A 23,138-nucleotide genomic window follows, 5' to 3' on the forward strand; every position below is an offset into this window, starting at 1 on the left:
TCCTTTATTAACTTAAATTCTACTCAGAGGTGTGACCCCAGGGCCACCGTGGCCCTCGTTAATTAAAATATATAATTGAAATAACATAGACAATAGGGATATGATGCACATGGGGAAAATGGCTGTAAAAAAGTAGTACAGCCCAAGCTGAAGTCTCCATAGTAAAAATTTGGAGAAATTTTCCACCGAAGACATATGATACAACATTAACAATGTGATAGCTCTTTTATTAAATTTATTCGTAAAGGGCAATCAAACATATAACAACAAAATAATAAGCACCAGTTCTTACTGAACACAAATGGGCAAACATATACTAACTCTGAATTAGCAAAGTTTTTTATGGAAACTAGCACATGCATTGTGTTTGTTTCCATATCAAAGTCAAAGATATGCAAACCTCACAGAGGTTTCAATACCTTCTGACATTCTTCAATGCAAATTACAATCATTCTTGAAATAAACAAGAAATGTGTTTGTCAGAAACACCATGTCCCCTACTGCGCCGCTTTGAAACTTTGTATTTGACCTTTGACCTTGAATGATGACCTTGACCTTCACCACTCAAAATGTGCAGCTCCATGAGATGCACATGCATGCCAAAGATCAAGTTGCTATCTTCAATATTGAAAAAGTTATGGCAAATGTTAAAGTTTGACGCAAACACACAAACAAACCAACAGACAGGGCAAAAACAATATGTCCCCCACTATAGTGGTGGGGGACATAAAAACACACAAGATACTCGTTTATATTCTCAGTGTGATAAATTAACTCAAGTAACAAATAATAATCTAATTGTATTGGGGCTTTATCCTGCTGTAAACCTTTTGACCTCCAAGTGAGACTTTGACCTTGTGAGTCGCACTCTATGAAAACTGGACTTTATGCATCAGCATATAGTCCCATCCAAGATTAGCCTGTGCAATACGCTTTTTATTGTTTTGTTTTTTTTGTTTAAAATTTTAAAGAAAGTCTCCTCTTAGCAAAAATCCTGCTTTAACAGAAAGGGTTCTCCATGCACAGACTGCACAGGCTATTCTGGGATGACACTTGTGCACATGCATTAAGCCCCGTTTTCCCACAACGCAGCTTTTGTGGAGACTACCTCTTGCCTTCTGCACATTTGCCTCATATGGGGCAAGTTTTATGAAAATCTGTTAAATGGCAAATGAGAAATAAAATTGACCTAATAATAAACGAGAGGGCCTGAAAGGTCAAAAGTCGCTCACCTGAGATACAAACAATCTGACCTGTTCTGGGCAGACGCAGATATCACTAGAACAAATGTTCTGACCATGTTTCATTTAGATAAGACTATAAATGTGACTAAGATGGCTAACAAGATTTTACTTTTAGACTTTTAGAGTGTAGACAAGTCATATAAGGAAAAAAGCCCCGCCCCCTGGCAGCCATGTTTTTCCACCAACTGTAACCATTTTCGAAATAGTCCCATATTTAATTGGGACAAAACTTCATCCAAGTTTCATATTGATCTGACAAAAAATATAATCTCTAGAGTATTAACAATGTTTCACTATTACCATACAAGGAAAAATGCCCCACCCCCTGGTGGCCATGTTTTTAAACCAACTGGCACCATTTTCGACCTCGTCCAAGATACCATTTGGACTAATCTTCTGACCAAATTTCAGAAGATAGGACAATAAATGTGGCCTCTAAGAGTGCTAACAAGGCAAATATTGACGCCGCATGATGGACAAAATGGCGATCACAAAAGCTCACCATAAGCACATTGTGCTCAGGTGAGCTGTATATTTGAGTTTTGAAAATTGTGTGGTAAAAATGTATGATATTTCTTTAAACTTTTTGTCCATCAAATATCTTGTTAAATAGAAAATCGATTCAGATAACATGAATTATATTACTATAATATAATAATTAGTTCAGTATTTACTGCCTAAACAACAACAATGTACCCAAACAATGTCCAGTAAATTACGCAGTTAATGTGACTTTTAAACTTTTCCGGCTCAGAAGCAAAGAGAAAATGGTTATATGCAACCATAATAAAACCCGAACAACCTGCAAGTCACTCGCAGGCAACCAGAATAAAACCCGAACAACCTGCAAGTCACTCGCAGGCAACCAGAATAAAACCCGAACAACCTGCAAGTCACTCGCAGGCAACCAGAATAAAACCCGAACAACCTGCAAGTCACTCGCAGGCTGATCAAATGCTTCAAGTCACTCGCAGGCTGATCAAATGCTTCAAGTCACTCGCAGGCTGATCAAATGCTTCAAGTCACTCGCAGGCTGATCAAATGCTTTGCTGATTGGTGCTCATCAGTATCTAAGAGTACGAAGCCATTCAAACTTAAATATATCAAGAAAGGTCTTTAATTTCAATTGATTTTCTAAATGACTACAAAAGGGTTCAAATACATATCCGAGTGCTTGAGGGTTAACAAAGTTATTTAACAAAGTTTACATGATTTACAATCACCAACAATTTTACACAAGACCTTTTGTTTTATTTGCTAGCTTCGTATTACAATCTTGGATCTATTTAGAAAAGTTTCTAATTTAATTTACCTAATATACAGCATCACCACCAAGTTTTACTTCAGATCTTCATTTTTAGCTCACCTGATTGCTCAGGAGAGCTTTTGTGACCAGTCTTTGTCCGTCGTATGTCCGTTCGTCCGTTAACATTTGCTCGTAAACACTAACATTTGCTCGTAAACACTCTAGAGACCACATTTCTTGTACCATCTTCATGAAACTTGGTCAGAAGCTTTGTCCCAATGATATCTCAGCCGAGTTCGAAACTGGGTTAAGCCGGGTCAAAAACTAGGTCACTAGGTCAAAAAAAAGAAAAACCTTGTAAACACTGTAGAAGTCACATTTCATGCCCGATGTTCATGTAACTTTGTCAAAATGTTTTTCTTAATGATATCTTGATTTAGTTCAAAAGTGGTTCCGATCCGTTGAAAAACATGGCCGCCAGTGGGCGGGGCAGTTTTCCTTATTTGGCTATAGGGAAACCTTGTAAAGACTCTAGAAGTCACATTTTTTGCCGAATGATCCTGAAAGTTGGTCTCTATATGTATATAGTGGCAGTTTTCCCTGTATGGCTATGGAGAAACCTTGTTAACACTCTAGAAGTCACAATTTTTGGCCAATCATCATGAAAGTTGGTCAAAACATTGGTTTTATTGATATCTCAGACGAGTTTGAAAATGGTCTGGATCGGTAAAAAAAATATGGCAGCCAGTGGGCTGGGCATTTTTCTCTATATGTATATAGTGAAAACATGTGAACACAGAAGAAGTCACATTTTTTGCCCAATTTTCATGAAATTTGCTCAGAACATTTGTTTCCTTGATACAAGAGTTGAGTTCAAAAATGGTTCTGGTCAGTTGAATAACATGGCTGCTGGAAGTGGGGCAATTTTTTCATTATGCCCTCCCCCCCCCCCCCCCCCTTCAAAGAAGAGGGGGAATATTGTTTTGCTCATGTCGGTCCGTCCGTTCACCAGATGGTTTCCGGATGATAAATCAAGAGGGCTTATGCCAAGGATCATGAAACTTCATATGTACATTGATCATGACTCGCAGATGACCCCTATTGATTTTCAGGTCACTAGGTCAAAGGTCAAGGTCACGATGACCCGAAAGAGTAAAATGGTTTCCAGATAATAACTCAAGAATGCTTATGCCTAGGATCATGAAACTTCATAGATTCATTGATCATGACACGCAGATGACCCCTTTTGATTTACAGGTCACTAGGTCAAAGATCAAGGTCACGGTAGCACAAAGCAGTAAAATGGTTTCCGGATGATAACTCACGAACGCTTATGCCAAGGATCATGAAACTTCATAGATACATTGATCATGACTCGCAGATAACCTCTATTGATTTTCAGGTCACTAGGTCAAAGGTCAAGGTCACGATGACCCGAAATAGTAAAATGGTTTCCGGATGATAACTCAAGAACGCTTATGCCTAGGATCATGAAACTTCATAGGTACATTGATCATGACTCTTAGATGACCCCTATTGATTTTCAGGTCACTAGGTCAAAGGTCAAGGTCACGGTGACCCGAAATAGTAAAATGGTTTCCAGATGATAACTCAAGAACGCTTATGCCTAGGTTCATGAAACTTCATAGGTATATTGATCATGACTCGCAGATGACCCCTATTGATTATCAGGTCACTAGGTCAAAGGTCAAGGTCACAGTGCCAAAAAATGTATTCACACAATGGCTGTCAAGGTCACGGTGACTCAACTTAGAAAAATGGTTTCTGGATGATAACTCGAGAATGCTTACGCCTAGGATCATGAAACTTCATAGATACATTGATCATGACTCGCAGATGAAATAATGATGAAACTTGACCAGGATGTTTGTCTGGACAATATCTAGGTCAAGCTTGACATTTGGTAAAGATTAAATGAACAGACTCCTCTCAGGTGAGCGAACTAGGGCCATCTTGGCCCTGTTGTTTATTTACTGGCAACCTATCACAACCTTAAATCTATAAAGAAAGGTCTTTAATTTAATTTAAGTGAGCACATGATATACCCTGTCAGCACCAAGTCAGATCTTATTACTTGCTGGCTTGGTATCAACATCCACACTCACACAATTCTTCATTTTTATTACATGTAATTAAAGTGTCGTCCCAGATGAGGACGGGCAGTCCGCGCAGGCTAACAGTATCAACACATCTTTCTGCCTAGACACTTGATTTTCGTTTTTTATTTACTGGCTCCTCCCATTTTTTCTCATTCTCTTCCAAAATCTCGTCAAGGTCATCAAACTCACCATCAAGGTCGCATACTTGACCTTTACAATTCTGAGCTGAACCCGAATTCAGCCCTACTGTTGCAGATTTGTTATTGCTTGAAGACGCTGCCTTGACTAAGTTTGTTTTGCCAAAAGCGCTGAACAATGTTGTCTGAACTGGATTCCGTTTCCGCGGAGAACTACCTGAACTGTTGGTGGAAGTTGCTGGCAGGTCCTTCGTAGGGGACGTATACTTTAGAATACTCTGTTGCTTGAAAGCTTCAAAATAAGAAATGGTGCTCTGTAAAAAAGGGGGTTTAATACACGTACGTAAAGTGTTGTCCCAGATTAGCCTGTGCAGTCTTCACAGGCTAATCTGGGACAACACTTTCCCCTTAAACTAGATTTTTGCAAAGAAGAGACTTTCTGGAAACAAAAAATACCATAAAAGCGGAAAGTGTTGTCCCTGATTAGCCTGTGTGGACTGCTCAGGCTATTCGGGGACGACTTTTTAAGCACAAGCATTAAACCCCCATTTCACAGAGCACCGCTTAAATGTTTATTTAATTATTTATTATGGTTTAATACACAATCATTCTTTATTAACATGACAATAGCCAACAATAAAGACACATTGGCATCTTGCAACCACACTGTCAAAATATTGGAATAATTAATTATTTTTTAGAAAATTAAATGTAAACAAGGGCTGTTTGTAAAACATGCATGCCCCCCATATGGGCTCTAAGTTGTAGTGACAGCCATTTTGTAAATATGTTTTTTGTCACTGTGACCTTGACCTTTGACCTAGTGACCTGAAAATCAATAGGGGTCATCTGCAAGTCATGATCAATGTACCTATGAAGTTTCATGATCCTAGGCATAAGCGTTCTTGAGTTATCATCCGGAAACCATTTTACTATTTCGGGTCACCGTGACCTTTGACCTAGTGACCTGAAAATCAATAGGGGTCATCTGCTAGTCATGATCAATCTACCTTTAAAGTTTCATGATCCTAGGCATAAGGGTTCTTGAATTATCATCCGGAAACCATTTTACTATTTCGGGTCACCGTGACCTTGACCTTTGACCTAGTGACCTGAAAATCAATAGGGGTCATCCGCTAGTCATGATCAATCTACCTATGATGTTTCATGATCCTAAAAATAAGCGTTCTTGAATTATCATCCGGAAACCATTTTACTATTTTGGGTCACAGTGACCTTGACCTTTGACCTTGTGACCTCAAAATCAATAGGGGTCATCTGTGAGTCATGATCAATGTACCTATGAAGTTTCATGATCCTAGGCCTAAGCGTTCTTGAGTTATCGTCTGACAACCACCTGGTGGACGGACCGACCGACAAACCGACATGAGCAAGGCAATATACCCTCTCTTCTTCAAAGGGGGGCATAAAAAAAATAAGAATTTTAAAATTTTAGATAATGTTTTTCAGCCAACATCAGCATTCTTTATATCATACACAAATTGCCATGAAGAAGACTACCGATCGTAAATCTATCTGCTTTCAAGGAGGTGAAGCGAGGTGTACTGTTCAGGCATAATAACTCTCGAGTTATAAACAGAATACATGTAATTATCCTCAATCGTTTCTTTATTTTAAGTTAAACAATATATATATATATATATATATATATATACATATATAAAAGGGCTTAAAGTGTGTTCGCAAAATGTCATCAGAGATAATACTGTGGGGATTGCATATTTATATGGGACACCACTTTCTACCTCGCCTGGATTTTCATTTAGGATACTTTTTAAGCAAAAAATTCCACAAAAGTGGAGTGTCCCCCATGATAAGCCTGAGCGGACTGCACATGCTAATATGGGAAAACACTTTTGGCACATAAATTAAACTCAGTTTTCCCAAATAGAAGCTCATGTACATGTGCGCAAAAAACTACTGTTAAATCTTAATTTTCATTGATTTCACAGGTTGACCAATCAACACATGTATCACAAGCACATCAACAAGAGGACCAAGATGGCCCTAGTTTGCTCACCTGAGAGAAGTTGGTTTATTCAATCTTTACCAATGTAAAACTTTACCTAGATATTGTCCAGACAAACATCCTGGTCAAGTTTCATCATTATTGAACCAAAACTCTGCTTACAAAAATAAATATGACCAAGATTCATAAATTCTGAAACAAAATTGTGACCTCTAGAGTGTTTACAAGGATTTTGCATAATATAATGAACATTTGGACAATCTAAGGGCAATAATTATGGCATTTGTTATGTGATTTTGCTCATTATCACACTTGACTGAGATCTTTCAGCAACTTTGACAAAGAATGCTTGAGAAATGTGAATGCTAGAGTGTTTACAAACGAAATGTGAACGGACGGCCGGCCGACAAAGACATATCCTAACACCTCACCTGAGCAATCAGGTGAGCTAAAAAGTGTGTTTCACCCATCTGAGCCTTTTTTCAAATTGTCAGAGAAATCAATAAAACCAATGTATTGACTAAGTTCCACGATGATTAAAAATGTGACTTCTATAGTGTTCGATCACAAGGTTTCTCTCTAGTCACATAAGAAAAACTGACCCACCCCTCTGGCGGCAATGTTTTTTGACCGATCGGGGCCATTTGCGAACTCATCTGAGATATATATAAAACCAATCTTTACACCAAGTTTCATGATGATTGGGCAAATAATGTGACTTCTAGAGTGTTCACAAGCTTTTTTTACTATATAAATAGACATGTTATTCAACTGACCTGAACCATTTTCGAACTCAGCTTTTGTATCAAGGAAACAAATTTTCTGACCAAATTTCATGAAAATTGGGCCAAAAATGTGACTACTAGGGTGTTCACATGTTTTCACGTTATACATAAAGAGAAAAATGCCCCACCCACTGGTGTCCATGTTTTTTCACCGATCTGGACCATTTTCAATCTCGGAGATATCATAAAAACCAATGTTTTGACCAACTTTCATGATGATTGGGCAAAAATTGTGACTTCTAGAATGTTTACAAGGTTTCTCTATAGCCAAATAAGGAAAACTGCCACGCCCACTGGCGGCCATGTTTTTCAACGGACCAGAACCACTTTTAAACTCAACCAACATATCATTAAGGCAAACATTTTGACCAAATTTCATGAAAACTGGGCCAAAAATGTGACTTCTAGAGTGTTCACATGTTTTCATTATATACAAATAGAGGAAAATGCCCCGCCCACTGGCGGCCATTTTTTTCACCCATCTGGACCATTTTCGAACTCGTCCGAGATATCAAATAAAACCAATGTTTTGACCAACTTTCATGATGATTGGGCAAAAATTGTGACTTCTAGAGTGTTTACAAGGTTTCTCTATAACCAAATAAGGAAAACTGCCACGCCCACTGGCGGCCATGTTTTTCGACTCACTTTTGAACTCAACCAACATATCATTAAGGCAAACATTTTGACAAAGTTACATGAAGATTGGGCATGAAATGTGACTTCTACAGTGTTAACAAGGTTTTTCTTTTTTTTGACCTAGTGACCTAGTTTTTGACCCAGCATGACCCAGTTTCTAACTTGATCGACATCATTGGGACAAATCTGACCAAGTTTCATGAAGACCGGACAATAAATGTGGCCTCTAGAGTGTTTACGAACAAATGTGGACGGACGGACGTCGGACGGACGACGGACAAAGACCGGTCACAAAAGCTCACCTGAGCAATCAGGTGAGCTAAAAAGTGAACGACACACATTCCTCTTGTTTTCAAACATCAGAAATCCACAAATATATGTGTCAACGAAAGAATTTTTTTGAAAACAACATAATTTCATGACAACAAATTTAAATAATTGTACAGTATTTTTTTATGAAATAAGCAGCAGTGGTACCAGTCAAGTAATATATGAAGAACAAGAAATGAGCCTCGTCCTGGGGAAACAGGGCTTAAAGCTTACGAGTTTTGTCCTAGATAAGCCTGTGTAGCCAACACATGCTAAATGGAAACAACACTGTATGAACATGCATTTAACTCCGTTTTCCCAGAGCTCAAATGTATTTTCATTGATTAAACTCTGTTCTTAATTCTCAAAAGTCTACAAACACATGTGTGTGGGTTATCTCAATAAAGCCGTACATTTGCTGGGAGACGTTTGTACGCTGCGGTTGTCTGAATCTTCTAGCATGCTGCTCGAGTCAATGTGGAATGACTCGTCAAGAAACTGGCTGATCTCCATCTGACGCTGGTCCTGAAGCAACAAGATCTATTGAAACCTCGTTATGGCAAAACATGGCTTAATGCATGTGTGTTATGTGTCGTCACAGATTAGCCTGGCAGTCCCCACGGGCTTATCAGGGACGACACTTTTTGCTTAAACTGGATTTTCACTAAAAAGAGACGTCTTTAACCCTTTGCATGCTGGGAAATTTGTCGTCTGCTAAAATGTCGTCTGCTAAATTTCTAAAATTAGCATTTTCTTCGATTTTTTTTCAAAGAATACTATCAGAATAGCAAACAGTTTGGATCCAGATGAGACGCCACGTTCTGTGGCGTCTCATCTGGATCCAAACTGTTTGCAAAGGCCTTCACAACTCGGTTCCCGCACTGTAAGGGTTAAACTAAAAATACATGGAACGTGTTTACTCACATAAATTAAACATTTTTTTTCCAAACAAAATTATTTTGGTAAAACTGGTATGTGTGCTTCCTCAAGATAAATCATGACATATTCAGTAGTTAAACAATCTTAAACATATGACAGCATAGCGTATATTATTACGGTTAAAATATAAGGGGTGAAACAATGCAGATAAAATTACTTCTGCAATAATGCAAACAATTTTCATTTGCAAACTGTTCAAAAACAGAAAAAAGGTCAAGATGGCACTTGTTTGCTCACTGAGTTGTGGAGCATGGAATAGTTTCGCACCCAAGGGCTTGTTTAAAAGAATATTTGTAGAGGTCCACCATCTGATTTCAAATATCAAATTTAGATTCAATTAATAACATTCTAACCCAAACCACAATAGGGTTAGGATGAGGGATAGCTCAACATGAACACATGTGCTCAGTTGAGCAATAATAAACAGTATATTTTTATCTTTCCCTTGCTCCATGTGCTTGTCAGTGATACTAAATTGGTCATTGTCGGCTCAGTACTACTGAAAAGTAACCCAGGTACTTTTAAGTATACTGCAATGTACCTCAAGTATGAAAAGTACACTTAAAAGCACTCAGCTATACTTGAGATTACTTTTTAGTAAATTGTCTGCACCCTGGGTACTTTGCACAATACTTAAGAGTACCTGGGGTACCTTTCAGTATAACTGAGCCGACAATGACCAATTGAGCGTCAGTGACATTGCCACAGTGTTTTCATACAGTGAGTTGTGTCAGTGACATGTCCATAGTGTATTCCTACCGTGAGTTGTGTCAGTGACATGTCCACAGTGTATTCCTACCGTGAGTTGTGTCAGTGACATGTCCATAGTGTATTTCTACCGTGAGTTGTGTCAGTGACATGTCCACAGTGTATTCCTACCGTGAGTTGTGTGGTCAGTGACATGTCCACAGTGTATTCCTACCGTGAGTTGTGTCAGTGACATGTCCATAGTGTATTCCTACCGTGAGTTGTGTCAGTGACATGTCCATAGTGTATTCCTACCATGAGTTGTGTCAGTGACATGTCCATAGTGTATTCCTACCGTGAGTTGTGTCAGTGACATGTCCATAGTGTATTCCTACCGTGAGTTGTGTCAGTGACATGTCCATAGTGTATTCCTACCGTGAGTTGTGTCAGTGACATGTCCATAGTGTATTCCTACAGTGAGTTGTGTCAGTGACATGTCCACAGTGTATTCCTACCGTGAGTTGTGTCAGTGACATGTCCACAGTGTATTTCTACCGTGAGTTGTGTCAGTGACATGTCCACAGTGTATTTCTACCGTGAGTTGTGTCAGTGACATGTCCATAGTGTATTCCTACCGTGAGTTGTGTCTGTGACATGTCCACAGTGTATTCCTACCGTGAGTTGTGTCAGTGACATGTCCACAGTGTATTCCTACCGTGAGTTGTGTCAGTGACATGTCCACAGTGTATTCCTACCGTGAGTTGTGTCAGTGACATGTCCACAGTGTATTCCTACCGTGAGTTGCGTCAGTGACATGTCCATAGTGTATTCCTACCGTGAGTTGTGTCAGTGACATATCCACAGTGTATTCCTACAGTGAGTTGTGTCAGTGACATGTCCACAGTGTATTCCTACCGTGAGTTGCGTCAGTGACATGTCCATAGTGTATTCCTACCGTGAGTTGTGTTGTCAGTGACATGTCCATAGTGTATTCCTACCGTGAGTTGTGTCAGTGACATGTCCACAGTGTATTCCTACCGTGAGTTGTGTTGTCAGTGACATGTCCACAGTGTATTCATACAGTGAGTTGTGTCAGTGACATGTCCACAGTGTATTCCTACAGTGAGTTGTGTCAGTGACATGTCCACAGTGTATTCCTACCGTGAGTTGTGTCTGTGACATGTCTTCAGTGTATTCCTACCGTGAGTTGTGTCAGTGACATGTCCATAGTGTATTCCTACAGTGAGTTGTGTCAGTGACATGTCCCTAGTGTATTCCTACAGTGAGTTGTGTCAGTGACATGTCCATAGTGTATTCCTACAGTGAGTTGTGTCAGTGACATGTCCATAGTGTATTCCTACAGTGAGTTGTGTCAGTGACATGTCCACAGTGTATTCCTACCGTGAGTTGCGTCAGTGACATGTCCACAGTGTATTTCTACCGTGAGTTGTGTCTGTGACATGTCCACAGTGTATTCATACAGTGAGTTGTGTCTGTGACATGTCCACAGTGTATTCCTACCGTGAGTTGTGTCAGTGACATGTCCACAGTGTATTCCTACCGTGAGTTGTGTCAGTGACATGTCCACAGTGTATTCCTACAGTGAGTTGTGTCAGTGACATGTCCACAGTGTATTCCTACAGTGAGTTGTGTCAGTGACATGTCCACAGTGTATTCCTACCGTGAGTTGTGTGGTCAGTGACATGTCTTCAGTGTATTCCTACCGTGAGTTGCGTCAGTGACATGTCCACAGTGTATTCCTACCGTGAGTTGTGTGGTCAGTGACATGTCTTCAGTGTATTCCTCCTACCGTGAGTTGTGTCAGTGACATGGCCACAGTGTATTCCTACAGTGAGTTGTGTGGTCAGTGACATGTCTTCAGTGTATTCCTACCGTGAGTTGTGTGGTCAGTGACATGTCCATAGTGTATTCCTACCATGAGTTGTGTCAGTGACATGTCCACAGTGTATTCCTACCGTAAGTTGTGTCAGTGACATGTCCATAGTGTATTCCTACCGTGAGTTGCGTCAGTGACATGTCCACAGTGTATTCCTACCGTGAGTTGTGTCAGTGACATGTCCACAGTGTATTCCTACCGTGAGTTGCGTCAGTGACATGTCCATAGTGTATTCCTACCGTGAGTTGTGTCAGTGACATGTCCACAGTGTATTCCTACCGTGAGTTGCGTCAGTGACATGTCCATAGTGTATTCCTACCGTGAGTTGTGTCAGTGACATGTCCACAGTGTATTCCTACCGTGAGTTGTGTCAGTGACATGTCCACAGTGTATTCCTCCTACCGTGAGTTGCGTCAGTGACATGTCCACAGTGTATTCCTACCGTGAGTTGTGTCAGTGACATGTCCACAGTGTATTCCTACCGTGAGTTGTGTCAGTGACATGTCTTCAGTGTATTCCTCCTACCGTGAGTTGTGTCAGTGACATGTCTTCAGTGTATTCCTACCGTGAGTTGTGTGGTCAGTGACATGTCCACAGTGTATTCCTACAGTGAGTTGTGTGGTCAGTGACATGTCCACAGTGTATTCCTACCGTGAGTTGTGTCAGTGACATGTCCACAGTGTATTCCTACAGTGAGTTGTGTCAGTGACATGTCCACAGTGTATTCCTACAGTGAGTTGTGTCAGTGACATGTCCACAGTGTATTCCTACCGTGAGTTGTGTCAGTGACATGTCCACAGTGTATTCCTACCGTGAGTTGTGTCAGTGACATGTCCACAGTGTATTCCTACCGTGAGTTGTGTCAGTGACATGTCTTCAGTGTATTCCTCCTACCGTGAGTTGTGTCAGTGACATGTCCACAGTGTATTCCTACAGTGAGTTGTGTGGTCAGTGACATGTCCACAGTGTATTCCTACAGTGAGTTGTGTGGTCAGTGACATGTCCACAGTGTATTCCTACAGTGAGTTGTGTCAGTGACATGTCCACAGTGTATTCATACCGTGAGTTGCGTCAGTGACATGTCCATAGTGTATTCCTACAGTGAGTTGTGTCAGTGACATGTCCATAGTGTATTCCTACAGTGAGTTGTGTCAGTGACATGTCCACAGTGTATTCCTACAGTGAGTTGTGTCAGTGACATGTCTTCAGTGTATTCCTCCTACCGTGAGTTGTGTCAGTGACATGGCCACAGTGTATTCCTACCGTGAGTTGTGTCAGTGACATGGCCACAGTGTATTCCTACCGTGAGTTGTGTCTGTGACATGTCCCTAGTGTATTCCTACAGTGAGTTGTGTCAGTGACATGTCCCTAGTGTATTCCTACAGTGAGTTGTGTCAGTGACATGTCCCTAGTGTATTCCTACCGTGAGTTGTGTCAGTGACATGTCCCTAGTGTATTCCTACAGTGAGTTGTGTCAGTGACATGTCCCTAGTGTATTCCTACAGTGAGTTGTGTCAGTGACATGTCCCTAGTGTATTCCTACAGTGAGTTGTGTCAGTGACATGGCCACAGTGTATTCCTACCGTTAGTTGTGTCAGTGACATGTCCACAGTGTATTCCTACAGTGAGTTGTGTCAGTGACTTGTCTACAGTGTATTCCTACAGTGAGTTGTGTCAGTGACATGTCCACAGTGTATTCCTACCGTGAGTTGTGTCAGTGACATGTGCACAGTGTATTCCTACCGTGAGTTGTGTCAGTGACATGTCTTCAGTGTATTCCTCCTACCGTGAGTTGTGTCAGTGACATGTCTATAGTGTATTCCTACCGTGAGTTGTGTCAGTGACATGTCCATAGTGTATTCCTACCGTGAGTTGCGTCAGTGACATGTCCATAGTGTATTCCTACAGTGAGTTGTGTCAGTGACATGTCCACAGTGTATTCTTACCGTGAGTTGTGTCAGTGACATGTCCACAGTGTATTCCTACCGTGAGTTGTGTCAGTGACATGTCCATAGTGTATTCCTACCGTGAGTTGTGTTGTCAGTGACATGTCCACAGTGTATTCCTACCGTGAGTTGTGTCAGTGACATGTCCATAGTGTATTCCTACCGTGAGTTGTGTCAGTGACATGTCCACAGTGTATTCCTACCATGAGTTGTGTGGTCAGTGACATGTCCACAGTGTATTCCTACAGTGAGTTGTGTCAGTGACATGTCCATAGTGTATTCCTACAGTGAGTTGTGTCAGTGACATGTCCATAGTGTATTCCTACCGTGAGTTGTGTCAGTGACATGTCCATAGTGTATTCCTACCGTGAGTTGCGTCAGTGACATGTCCATAGTGTATTCCTACAGTGAGTTGTGTCAGTGACATGTCCACAGTGTATTCCTACCATGAGTTGTGTGGTCAGTGACATGTCCACAGTGTATTCCTACCGTGAGTTACGTCAGTGACATGTCCATAGTGTATTCCTACAGTGAGTTGTGTCAGTGACATGTCCACAGTGTATTCTTACCGTGAGTTGTGTCAGTGACATGTCCACAGTGTATTCCTACCGTGAGTTGTGTCAGTGACATGTCCATAGTGTATTCCTACCGTGAGTTGTGTTGTCAGTGACATGTCCACAGTGTATTCCTACCGTGAGTTGTGTCAGTGACATGTCCATAGTGTATTCCTACCGTGAGTTGTGTCAGTGACATGTCTTCAGTGTATTCCTACCGTGAGTTGTGTTGTCAGTGACATGTCCATAGTGTATTCCTACCGTGAGTTGTGTCAGTGACATGTCCATAGTGTATTCCTACCGTGAGTTGTGTCAGTGACATGTCCACAGTGTATTCCTACCGTGAGTTGTGTCAGTGACATGTCCACAGTGTATTCCTACCGTGAGTTGAGTGGTCAGTGACATGTCCACAGTGTATTCCTACAGTGAGTTGCGTCAGTGACATGTCCACAGTGTATTCCTCCTACCGTGAGTTGTGTCAGTGACATGTCCACAGTGTATTCCTACCGTGAGTTGTGTCAGTGACATGTCCACAGTGTATTCCTACCGTGAGTTGTGTCAGTGACATGTCTTCAGTGTATTCCTCCTACCGTGAGTTGTGTCAGTGACATGTCCACAGTGTATTCCTACCGTGAGTTGTGTCAGTGACATGTCCACAGTGTATTCCTACCGTGAGTTGTGTCAGTGACATGTCCACAGTGTATTCCTACCGTGAGTTGTGTCAGTGACATGTCCACAGTGTATTCCTACCGTGAGTTGTGTCAGTGACATGTCCATAGTGTATTCCTCCTACCGTGAGTTGTGTCAGTGACATGTCCACAGTGTATTCCTACCGTGAGTTGTGTCAGTGACATGTCTTCAGTGTATTCCTCCTACCGTGAGATGTGTCAGTGACATGTCCACAGTGTATTCCTACAGTGAGTTGTGTCAGTGACATGTCCACAGTGTATTCCTACCGTGAGTTGTGTCAGTGACATGTCCACAGTGTATTCCTACCGTGAGTTGTGTCAGTGACATGTCCACAGTGTATTCCTACCGTGAGTTGTGTCAGTGACATGTCCACAGTGTATTCCTCCTACCGTGAGTTGTGTCAGTGACATGTCCATAGTGTATTCCTACAGTGAGTTGTGTGGTCAGTGACATGTCCACAGTGTATTCCTACCGTGAGTTGTGTCTGTGACATGTCCACAGTGTATTCCTACAGTGAGTTGTGTGGTCAGTGACATGTCCACAGTGTATTCATACCGTGAGTTGTGTCTGTGACATGTCCACAGTGTATTCCTACAGTGAGTTGCGTCAGTGACATGTCCACAGTGAATTCCTACCGTGAGTTGAGTGGTCAGTGACATGTCCACAGTGTATTCATACCGTGAGTTGTGTTGTCAGTGACATGTCCACAGTGTATTCATACCGTGAGTTGTGTGGTCAGTGACATGTCCACAGTGTATTCATACCGTGAGTTGTGTCTGTGACATGTCCACAGTGTATTCCTACAGTGAGTTGCGTCAGTGACATGTCCACAGTGTATTCCTACCGTGAGTTGCGTCAGTGACATGTCCACAGTGTATTCCTACCGTGAGTTGTGTCAGTGACATGTCCACAGTGTATTCCTCCTACCGTGAGTTGTGTCAGTGACATGTCTTCAGTGTATTCCTACCGTGAGTTGCGTCAGTGACATGTCCACAGTGTATTCCTACCGTGAGTTGTGTCAGTGACATGTCCACAGTGTATTCCTACAGTGAGTTGTGTCAGTGACATGTCCACAGTGTATTCCTACAGTGAGTTGTGTGGTCAGTGACATGTCCACAGTGTATTCCTACAGTGAGTTGTGTGGTCAGTGACATGTCCACAGTGTATTCCTACCGTGAGTTGTGTCAGTGACATGTCCACAGTGTATTCCTACAGTGAGTTGTGTCAGTGACATGTCTTCAGTGTATTCCTCCTACCGTGAGTTGTGTGGTCAGTGACATGTCCACAGTGTATTCCTACAGTGAGTTGTGTGGTCAGTGACATGTCCATAGTGTATTCCTACCGTGAGTTGTGTCAGTGACATGTCCACAGTGTATTCCTACCGTGAGTTGTGTCAGTGACATGTCCACAGTGTATTCATACAGTGAGTTGTGTGGTCAGTGACATGTCCATAGTGTATTCCTACCGTGAGTTGTGTCAGTGACATGTCCACAGTGTATTCCTACCGTGAGTTGTGTCAGTGACATGTCCATAGTGTATTCCTCCTACCGTGAGTTGTGTGGTCAGTGACATGTCCACAGTGTATTCCTACCGTGAGTTGTGTCAGTGACATGTCCACAGTGTATTCCTACAGTGAGTTGTGTCAGTGACATGTCCACAGTGTATTCCTCCTACCGTGAGTTGTGTGGTCAGTGACATGTCCACAGTGTATTCCTACAGTGAGTTGTGTGGTCAGTGACATGTCCACAGTGTATTCCTACCGTGAGTTGTGTCAGTGACATGTCCACAGTGTATTCCTACCGTGAGTTGTGTCAGTGACATGTCCACAGTGTATTCATACAGTGAGTTGTGTCAGTGACATGTCCACAGTGTATTCCTACCGTGAGTTGTGTCAGTGACATGTCCACAGTGTATTCCTACCGTGAGTTGCGTCAGTGACATGTCCACAGTGTATTCCTACCGTGAGTTGTGTCAGTGACATGTCCACAGTGTATTCATACAGTGAGTTGTGTCAGTGACATGTCCACAGTGTATTCCTACCGTGAGTTGTGTCAATGACATGTCCACAGTGTATTCCTACCGTGAGTTGTGTCAGTGACATGTCCACAGTGTATTCCTACCGTTAGTTGTGTCAGTGACATGTCTTCAGTGTATTTCTACCGTGAGTTGTGTGGTCAGTGACATGTCCACAGTGTATTCCTACCGTGAGTTGTGTCAGTGACATGTCCACAGTGTATTCCTACCGTGAGTTGTGTCAGTGACATGTCCACAGTGTATTCCTACCGTGAGTTGCGTCAGTGACATGTCCATAGTGTATTCCTACCGTGAGTTGTGTTGTCAGTGACATGTCCATAGTGTATTCCTACCGTGAGTTGTGTCAGTGACATGTCCACAGTGTATTCCTACCGTGAGTTGTGTTGTCAGTGACATGTCCACAGTGTATTCATACCGTGAGTTGTGTCTGTGACATGTCCACAGTGTATTCCTACCGTGAGTTGCGTCAGTGACATGTCCACAGTGTATTCCTACCGTGAGTTGTGTCAGTGACATGTCCACAGTGTATTTCTACTGTGAGTTGCGTCAGTGACATGTCCATAGTGTATTCCTACCGTGAGTTGTGTCAGTGACATGTCCACAGTGTATTCCTACAGTGAGTTGAGTGGTCAGTGACATGTCCACAGTGTATTCCTACCGTGAGTTGTGTCAGTGACATGTCCATAGTGTATTCCTACCGTGAGTTGTGTCAGTGACATGTCTATAGTGTATTCCTACAGTGAGTTGTGTCTGTGACATGTCTATAGTGTATTCCTACAGTGAGTTGTGTCTGTGACATGTCTATAGTGTATTCCTACCGTGAGTTGTGTCTGTGACATGTCTATAGTGTATTCCTACCGTGAGTTGTGTCAGTGACATGTCTATAGTGTATTCCTACAGTGAGTTGTGTCTGTGACATGTCTATAGTGTATTCCTACCGTGAGTTGTGTCAGTGACATGTCTATAGTGTATTCCTACAGTGAGTTGTGTCTGTGACATGTCTATAGTGTATTCCTACAGTGAGTTGTGTCAGTGACATGTCCACAGTGTATTCCTACAGTGAGTTGTGTCAGTGACATGTCCACAGTGTATTCCTACCGTGAGTTGTGTCAGTGACATGTCCACAGTGTATTCCTACAGTGAGTTGTGTCAGTGACATGTCCACAGTGTATTCCTACCGTGAGTTGTGTGGTCAGTGACATGTCCACAGTGTATTCCTACCGTGAGTTGTGTCAGTGACATGTCCACAGTGTATTCCTACCGTGAGTTGTGTCAGTGACATGTCCACAGTGTATTCCTACCGTGAGTTGAGTGGTCAGTGACATGTCCACAGTGTATTCCTACCGTGAGTTGTGTCAGTGACATGTCCATAGTGTATTCCTACCGTGAGTTGCGTCAGTGACATGTCCATAGTGTATTCCTACCGTGAGTTGCGTCAGTGACATGTCCACAGTGTATTCCTACCGTGAGTTGTGTGGTCAGTGACATGTCCACAGTGTATTCCTACCGTGAGTTGTGTGGTCAGTGACATGTCCACAGTGTATTCCTACCGTGAGTTGCGTCAGTGACATGTCCACAGTGTATTCCTACAGTGAGTTGTGTGGTCAGTGACATGTCCACAGTGTATTTCTACTGTGAGTTGTGTCTGTGACATGTCTTCAGTGTATTCCTACCGTGAGTTGTGTCAGTGACATGTCCACAGTGTATTCCTACCGTGAGTTGCGTCAGTGACATGTCCACAGTGTATTCCTACCGTGAGTTGTGTCAGTGACATGTCCATAGTGTATTCCTACAGTGAGTTGTGTGGTCAGTGACATGTCCACAGTGTATTCCTACCGTGAGTTGTGTTGTCAGTGACATTGCCACAGTGTATTCCTTCCATGAGTTGAGTGGTCAGAGACATGTCCACAGTGTATTCCTACCGTGAGTTGTGTTGTCAGTGACATGTCCACAGTGTATTCCTACAGTGAGTTGTGTGGTCAGTGACATGTCCACAGTGTATACTACAGTGAGTTGAGTGGTCAGTGACATGTCCACAGTGTATTCCTACCGTGAGTTGAGTGGTCAGTGACATGTGCACAGTGAATTCCTACCGTGAGTTGAGTGGTCAGTGACATGTGCAGTGTATTCCTACCGTGAGTTGAGTGGTCAGTGACATGTGCACAGTGTATTCCTACCGTGAGTTGAGTGGTCAGTGACATGTGCACAGTGTATTTCTACCGTGAGTTGTGTGGTCAGTGACAATGCCACAGTGTATTCCTACCGTGAGTTGAGTGGTCTCTGCGGAGGAGAAGTTGTCCTTGGTCAGCCCCGCCCGACCCAGAACATCCAACTTCTTCTGTATCATAGGCCTGAATTTTTGTCATAGCAAAGCATAGATATATAAGCCATGTGCTGCGAAAAAGGGGCTTAATGCATGATTGTGCAGTGTCGTCTCAGATAAGCCTGTGAAGTCCGCACAGTATAATCAGCAACAACACTTTGTGCTGTTTGGAATTATTCATTTGAAGGAAGTCGCTTCTTTTTGAAAATCCAGTTAAAGCAGAAAGGGTTGTCCCTGATTAGACTGTAAATGCTAATCTAGGATGACATTTTAAGCACATGCATTATGCCATATTTTTCCAGAGCGAGTTTCATATGCTAAATCTATATTGACAATGGTGAAGACATTAATTGTCTGATTTTTGTGTTTTAATGAAATATCACAACATAAACCTATAATTCCTATGTTCTAGTATCAAGAATACTTGACATTGGTTACAAATTAAATCCAATTTACTTTTATATTGAACCAGAAATTGCTCTTGATTTAAATAAAAGCTTGTCTGCACATGTTTAGTTTGCAAATAGCCTGTTTACAACTAGACTGTACACAATGTAAGACACTTTATGCAGCAGTCAACTGATGTTCTAGTTGTAACCTACAACACAGCAATTTCTTTCCTTCTTTATAAAGTACATGAAAACATCAGTTTCCCAATGGGAAAAAAATACAAATTTCCCTTTTGCTGTTCGCAAAAATCTTAATACTTACTACCTAATTTCCCTATGCAGCTCTCTGGCTTGGACCTCTGGCTTGGACCTAAGTTTTAATAATATTGACAACTTGGCAACGCTTATTTATCAATTTTAAAGTATTTGTTGCGAATAAATCCAATACACACATTTCCCAATCTGAAGATTTCATGACACAAATTTTCCCAATTTAAGTTTTTTTTTGCGCAAATTTTTCCTAATTTTGATTGGTTCTTGTACTTTTCCCAATAAGGAAAAAATCGCTGGCTACACTACTCCCCTGTCCTATTACACAGATGTTCATCATCCATTAACTAACTGTGTTGTTATGACTTTAGTCTATTACCAATGTTCATATACACCAAAGCAAAGGTCAACACAAAAATGATTAAAAACACTTCAAATTCGATCGAGATATGGAAGCATCAAATGCCAAATGCAAACTCTGTGCTTAAAAACCTTTAATTACAAGTCGTACACTAAAAAGATCCTTGGATTCAGCAAATAAGGGCAAAATGTCTCCTAGCCATGCATTCCAAACTGCCCCTCTTTCAGCAGCACAATCTACCTTTCAATTATCCTGGATCTTTTCCTGACACACTACACCCAGATGAACCTACCTCTGAGAAAACAGGGCTCTATTCATTAGCGTTAAGTGTCATCCCAAATAAACCAGTGCAGTTCCCACATGATAATCAGGGACAACACTTTCTAATTAGATTGGAGATTTGTTTAGAAGAGACTTCTTTAAAACAAAATAAAAACCGAAAGTGTCGTCCCTGATAAGCCTGATCACACTGCACAGGCTAATCTGGGACGACACTTTGTGCATATGCATTTAGCCTTGTTTCCCAGAGCGAGCTACACTTTCATCCGGAAAATGATGAACACCATAGCTATACCAGATGTGGTCATCCGATGTGCCCGTGGCTACAAGGTACTGCACAACCACAGAGTCCTGCTGGCCGATACGGTGGGCGCGATCCTCTGCCTGAACCAGAATCTGAGGACACAAAGGTCAGGGGAAAATTATTATCTGAGTACATATAGGCCAGAGAGAAATCATTGTCTAAGGACAAATAATTCAGGGGTTAATCATTATCTAAGTTCACAAAGGTCAGGGGCAAATTATTATCTGAGTGCACAAAGTCAGGGGCAAATCATTATCTGAGTGCACAAATGTTAGATTATCTTAAGGTACAAAGGTCAGGGGCAAATAATTATCTGAGGGCACACAAATCAGAGGCAAATCATTAACTGAGGACACAGAGGTCAAGGGAAAATTATTACGTGTGTTCAAAAATGTCAGGGGTAAATCATTATCTGAGTGCACAAAGGTCAGGGGGAAATTATTACTTGAGTTCACAAAGGTAAGAGGTTATTATTGCCTGAGGAAAAGAAGGTCACAGGTAATTATCTGAGGACACAAAGCTCAGGGGCATCTGAGGGCACAAAGGTCAGTGGTACCATAATAACTCTTAAGTTTTCTGACACTTTAAAATAATTATTTTATTTTGTGTCTGAAAATTAAGATACACAACTCGTTTGACCTTGTCATCAATCTGACCCGATCCAAGACTGAAAAAGTGCATTTTTCCTGCAAAGTTCTCAGACCTCAGTACCATAATTCAATAAAACGTATCAAAAATATATTATTTTTATTTTGTGTCCGAAAATTTAGATACACAACTCGTTTGACCTACTTGTCATCAATCTGACCAGATCCAAGACAGAAATAGGGCATTTTTCCTGCAAAGTTCTCAGACCTCAGTACCATAATTCAATAAAACGTATGAAAAAACATTCTTGTTGTTTTTGCTGTTACATTATGCATAAAAACTAACTGTCGAGTGCTGTTTGAAACCTTTGTTTACATACATTTCGACTGGCCGACATTTTAAACACATGAGTGATTTCATTGGTCCAACACGAAGGTGTGTCTTTACTCCTGAAGATTTCATACTTGAATCGGGTCTAATCGATGATGAGTACAGCTAATCGGGGACAATACTTTAAGCACTAACATTATACACGCTTTTTAAAAAGCAAACCTAATAAAGAAATTCAAATTACTTATACTGAAGATATTAATGAAAAATATTTGGTTCAATACATTTAATTGTCACAGAAACTAACATGGAAGTTGCTTCAAAATAAAAGCTAAGCAATTAGAAATTCACACAAGCATTCTATAGAAAATGGGACAAAACCTTACACACTTGCTTTAAACCCCCCTAGTATTCTAACAGCAAAGCTTATATACAAATTCAAATTACCAATACTTAAGTAAATAACGAAAAACATTTTGTAACAGCGCACTTGTTAGTCACTGAGACTTACTTAAAGTTGATTGAATGGTTTTTATAAAGAGCAGCATTCAAGTGTATAAAGAATAATCAATCAACATAATAATTATCAGGAACATGAGCATACCTCGAGGTTCCGGAAAAGCTGCTGACAAGAAGTTTTAACAATGTTTGTCAACAAATGTGACATATGACCCATAAGCAATTATGCTTGCTGATCAGAGGAGGGGTTGGGGGAATAAATCGACTGAACATTGTCAAGATACATATACTGGAGAAAAAAAATTTTTATTGTAAGTTAAGAAGAGGAAATGGAATCATGATCCTACCCCTGGGTTCCAGAAGAGCTCTGCAAATACGACCAGGTTAGCAGCAGACAAGTTGAGACCCGCATTGCAGGCCGTGATGGACAAGATGGCAACCCGTATGTCGTCACGGAGTTGGAACTTCTGACAGAAAACGTTTCGCTGCTCGGAGCTTGTCTTGCCATCGATACGGATATATTGGGTACCAATCTAAGGAAAGTGATATGTGTGTTTTTTCCAGGAAAGTCATAAATTTATAAAACAATTGGGCTACAATCTGGGAAAACGGGGCTAA

General features: G+C 41.3%; 1 protein-coding gene and 1 long non-coding RNA gene across 3 annotated transcripts in view; both read right to left on the reverse strand.

The window, feature by feature from the left end:
• Window positions 1–218: 218 nt before the first annotated feature.
• On the reverse strand, window positions 219–2,164 carry LOC127855533 (uncharacterized). The gene is made up of 2 exons (XR_008037581.1): window positions 2,089–2,164; window positions 219–2,046 (listed from the first exon to the last, which is right to left on the reverse strand). It is a non-coding gene; the product is annotated as an uncharacterized LOC127855533 (long non-coding RNA).
• A 2,276-nt stretch (window positions 2,165–4,440) lies between these two features.
• LOC127855532 (SWI/SNF-related matrix-associated actin-dependent regulator of chromatin subfamily A-like protein 1) overlaps window positions 4,441–23,138 on the reverse strand; it is a 45,896-nt gene continuing 27,198 nt past the window's right edge. Inside the window, exons 12-16 of one of the 2 annotated variants that reach the window (XM_052391250.1) lie at window positions 22,868–23,053; window positions 21,135–21,235; window positions 19,481–19,568; window positions 8,884–8,995; window positions 4,441–5,039 (exon numbers count right to left, since the gene is read on the reverse strand). In XM_052391250.1, coding sequence (XP_052247210.1) covers window positions 4,711–5,039; window positions 8,884–8,995; window positions 19,481–19,568; window positions 21,135–21,235; window positions 22,868–23,053 — 816 coding nt within the window. In that variant the 3' untranslated portion in view covers window positions 4,441–4,710. The remainder of the gene's footprint in view (window positions 5,040–8,883; window positions 8,996–19,480; window positions 19,569–21,134; window positions 21,236–22,867; window positions 23,054–23,138) is intronic. The other variant, XM_052391251.1, reaches the window with a different exon arrangement.

This window comes from Dreissena polymorpha, chromosome 13, assembly GCF_020536995.1.
Source record: "Dreissena polymorpha isolate Duluth1 chromosome 13, UMN_Dpol_1.0, whole genome shotgun sequence".
Classification (NCBI taxonomy): domain Eukaryota; kingdom Metazoa; phylum Mollusca; class Bivalvia; order Myida; family Dreissenidae; genus Dreissena; species Dreissena polymorpha.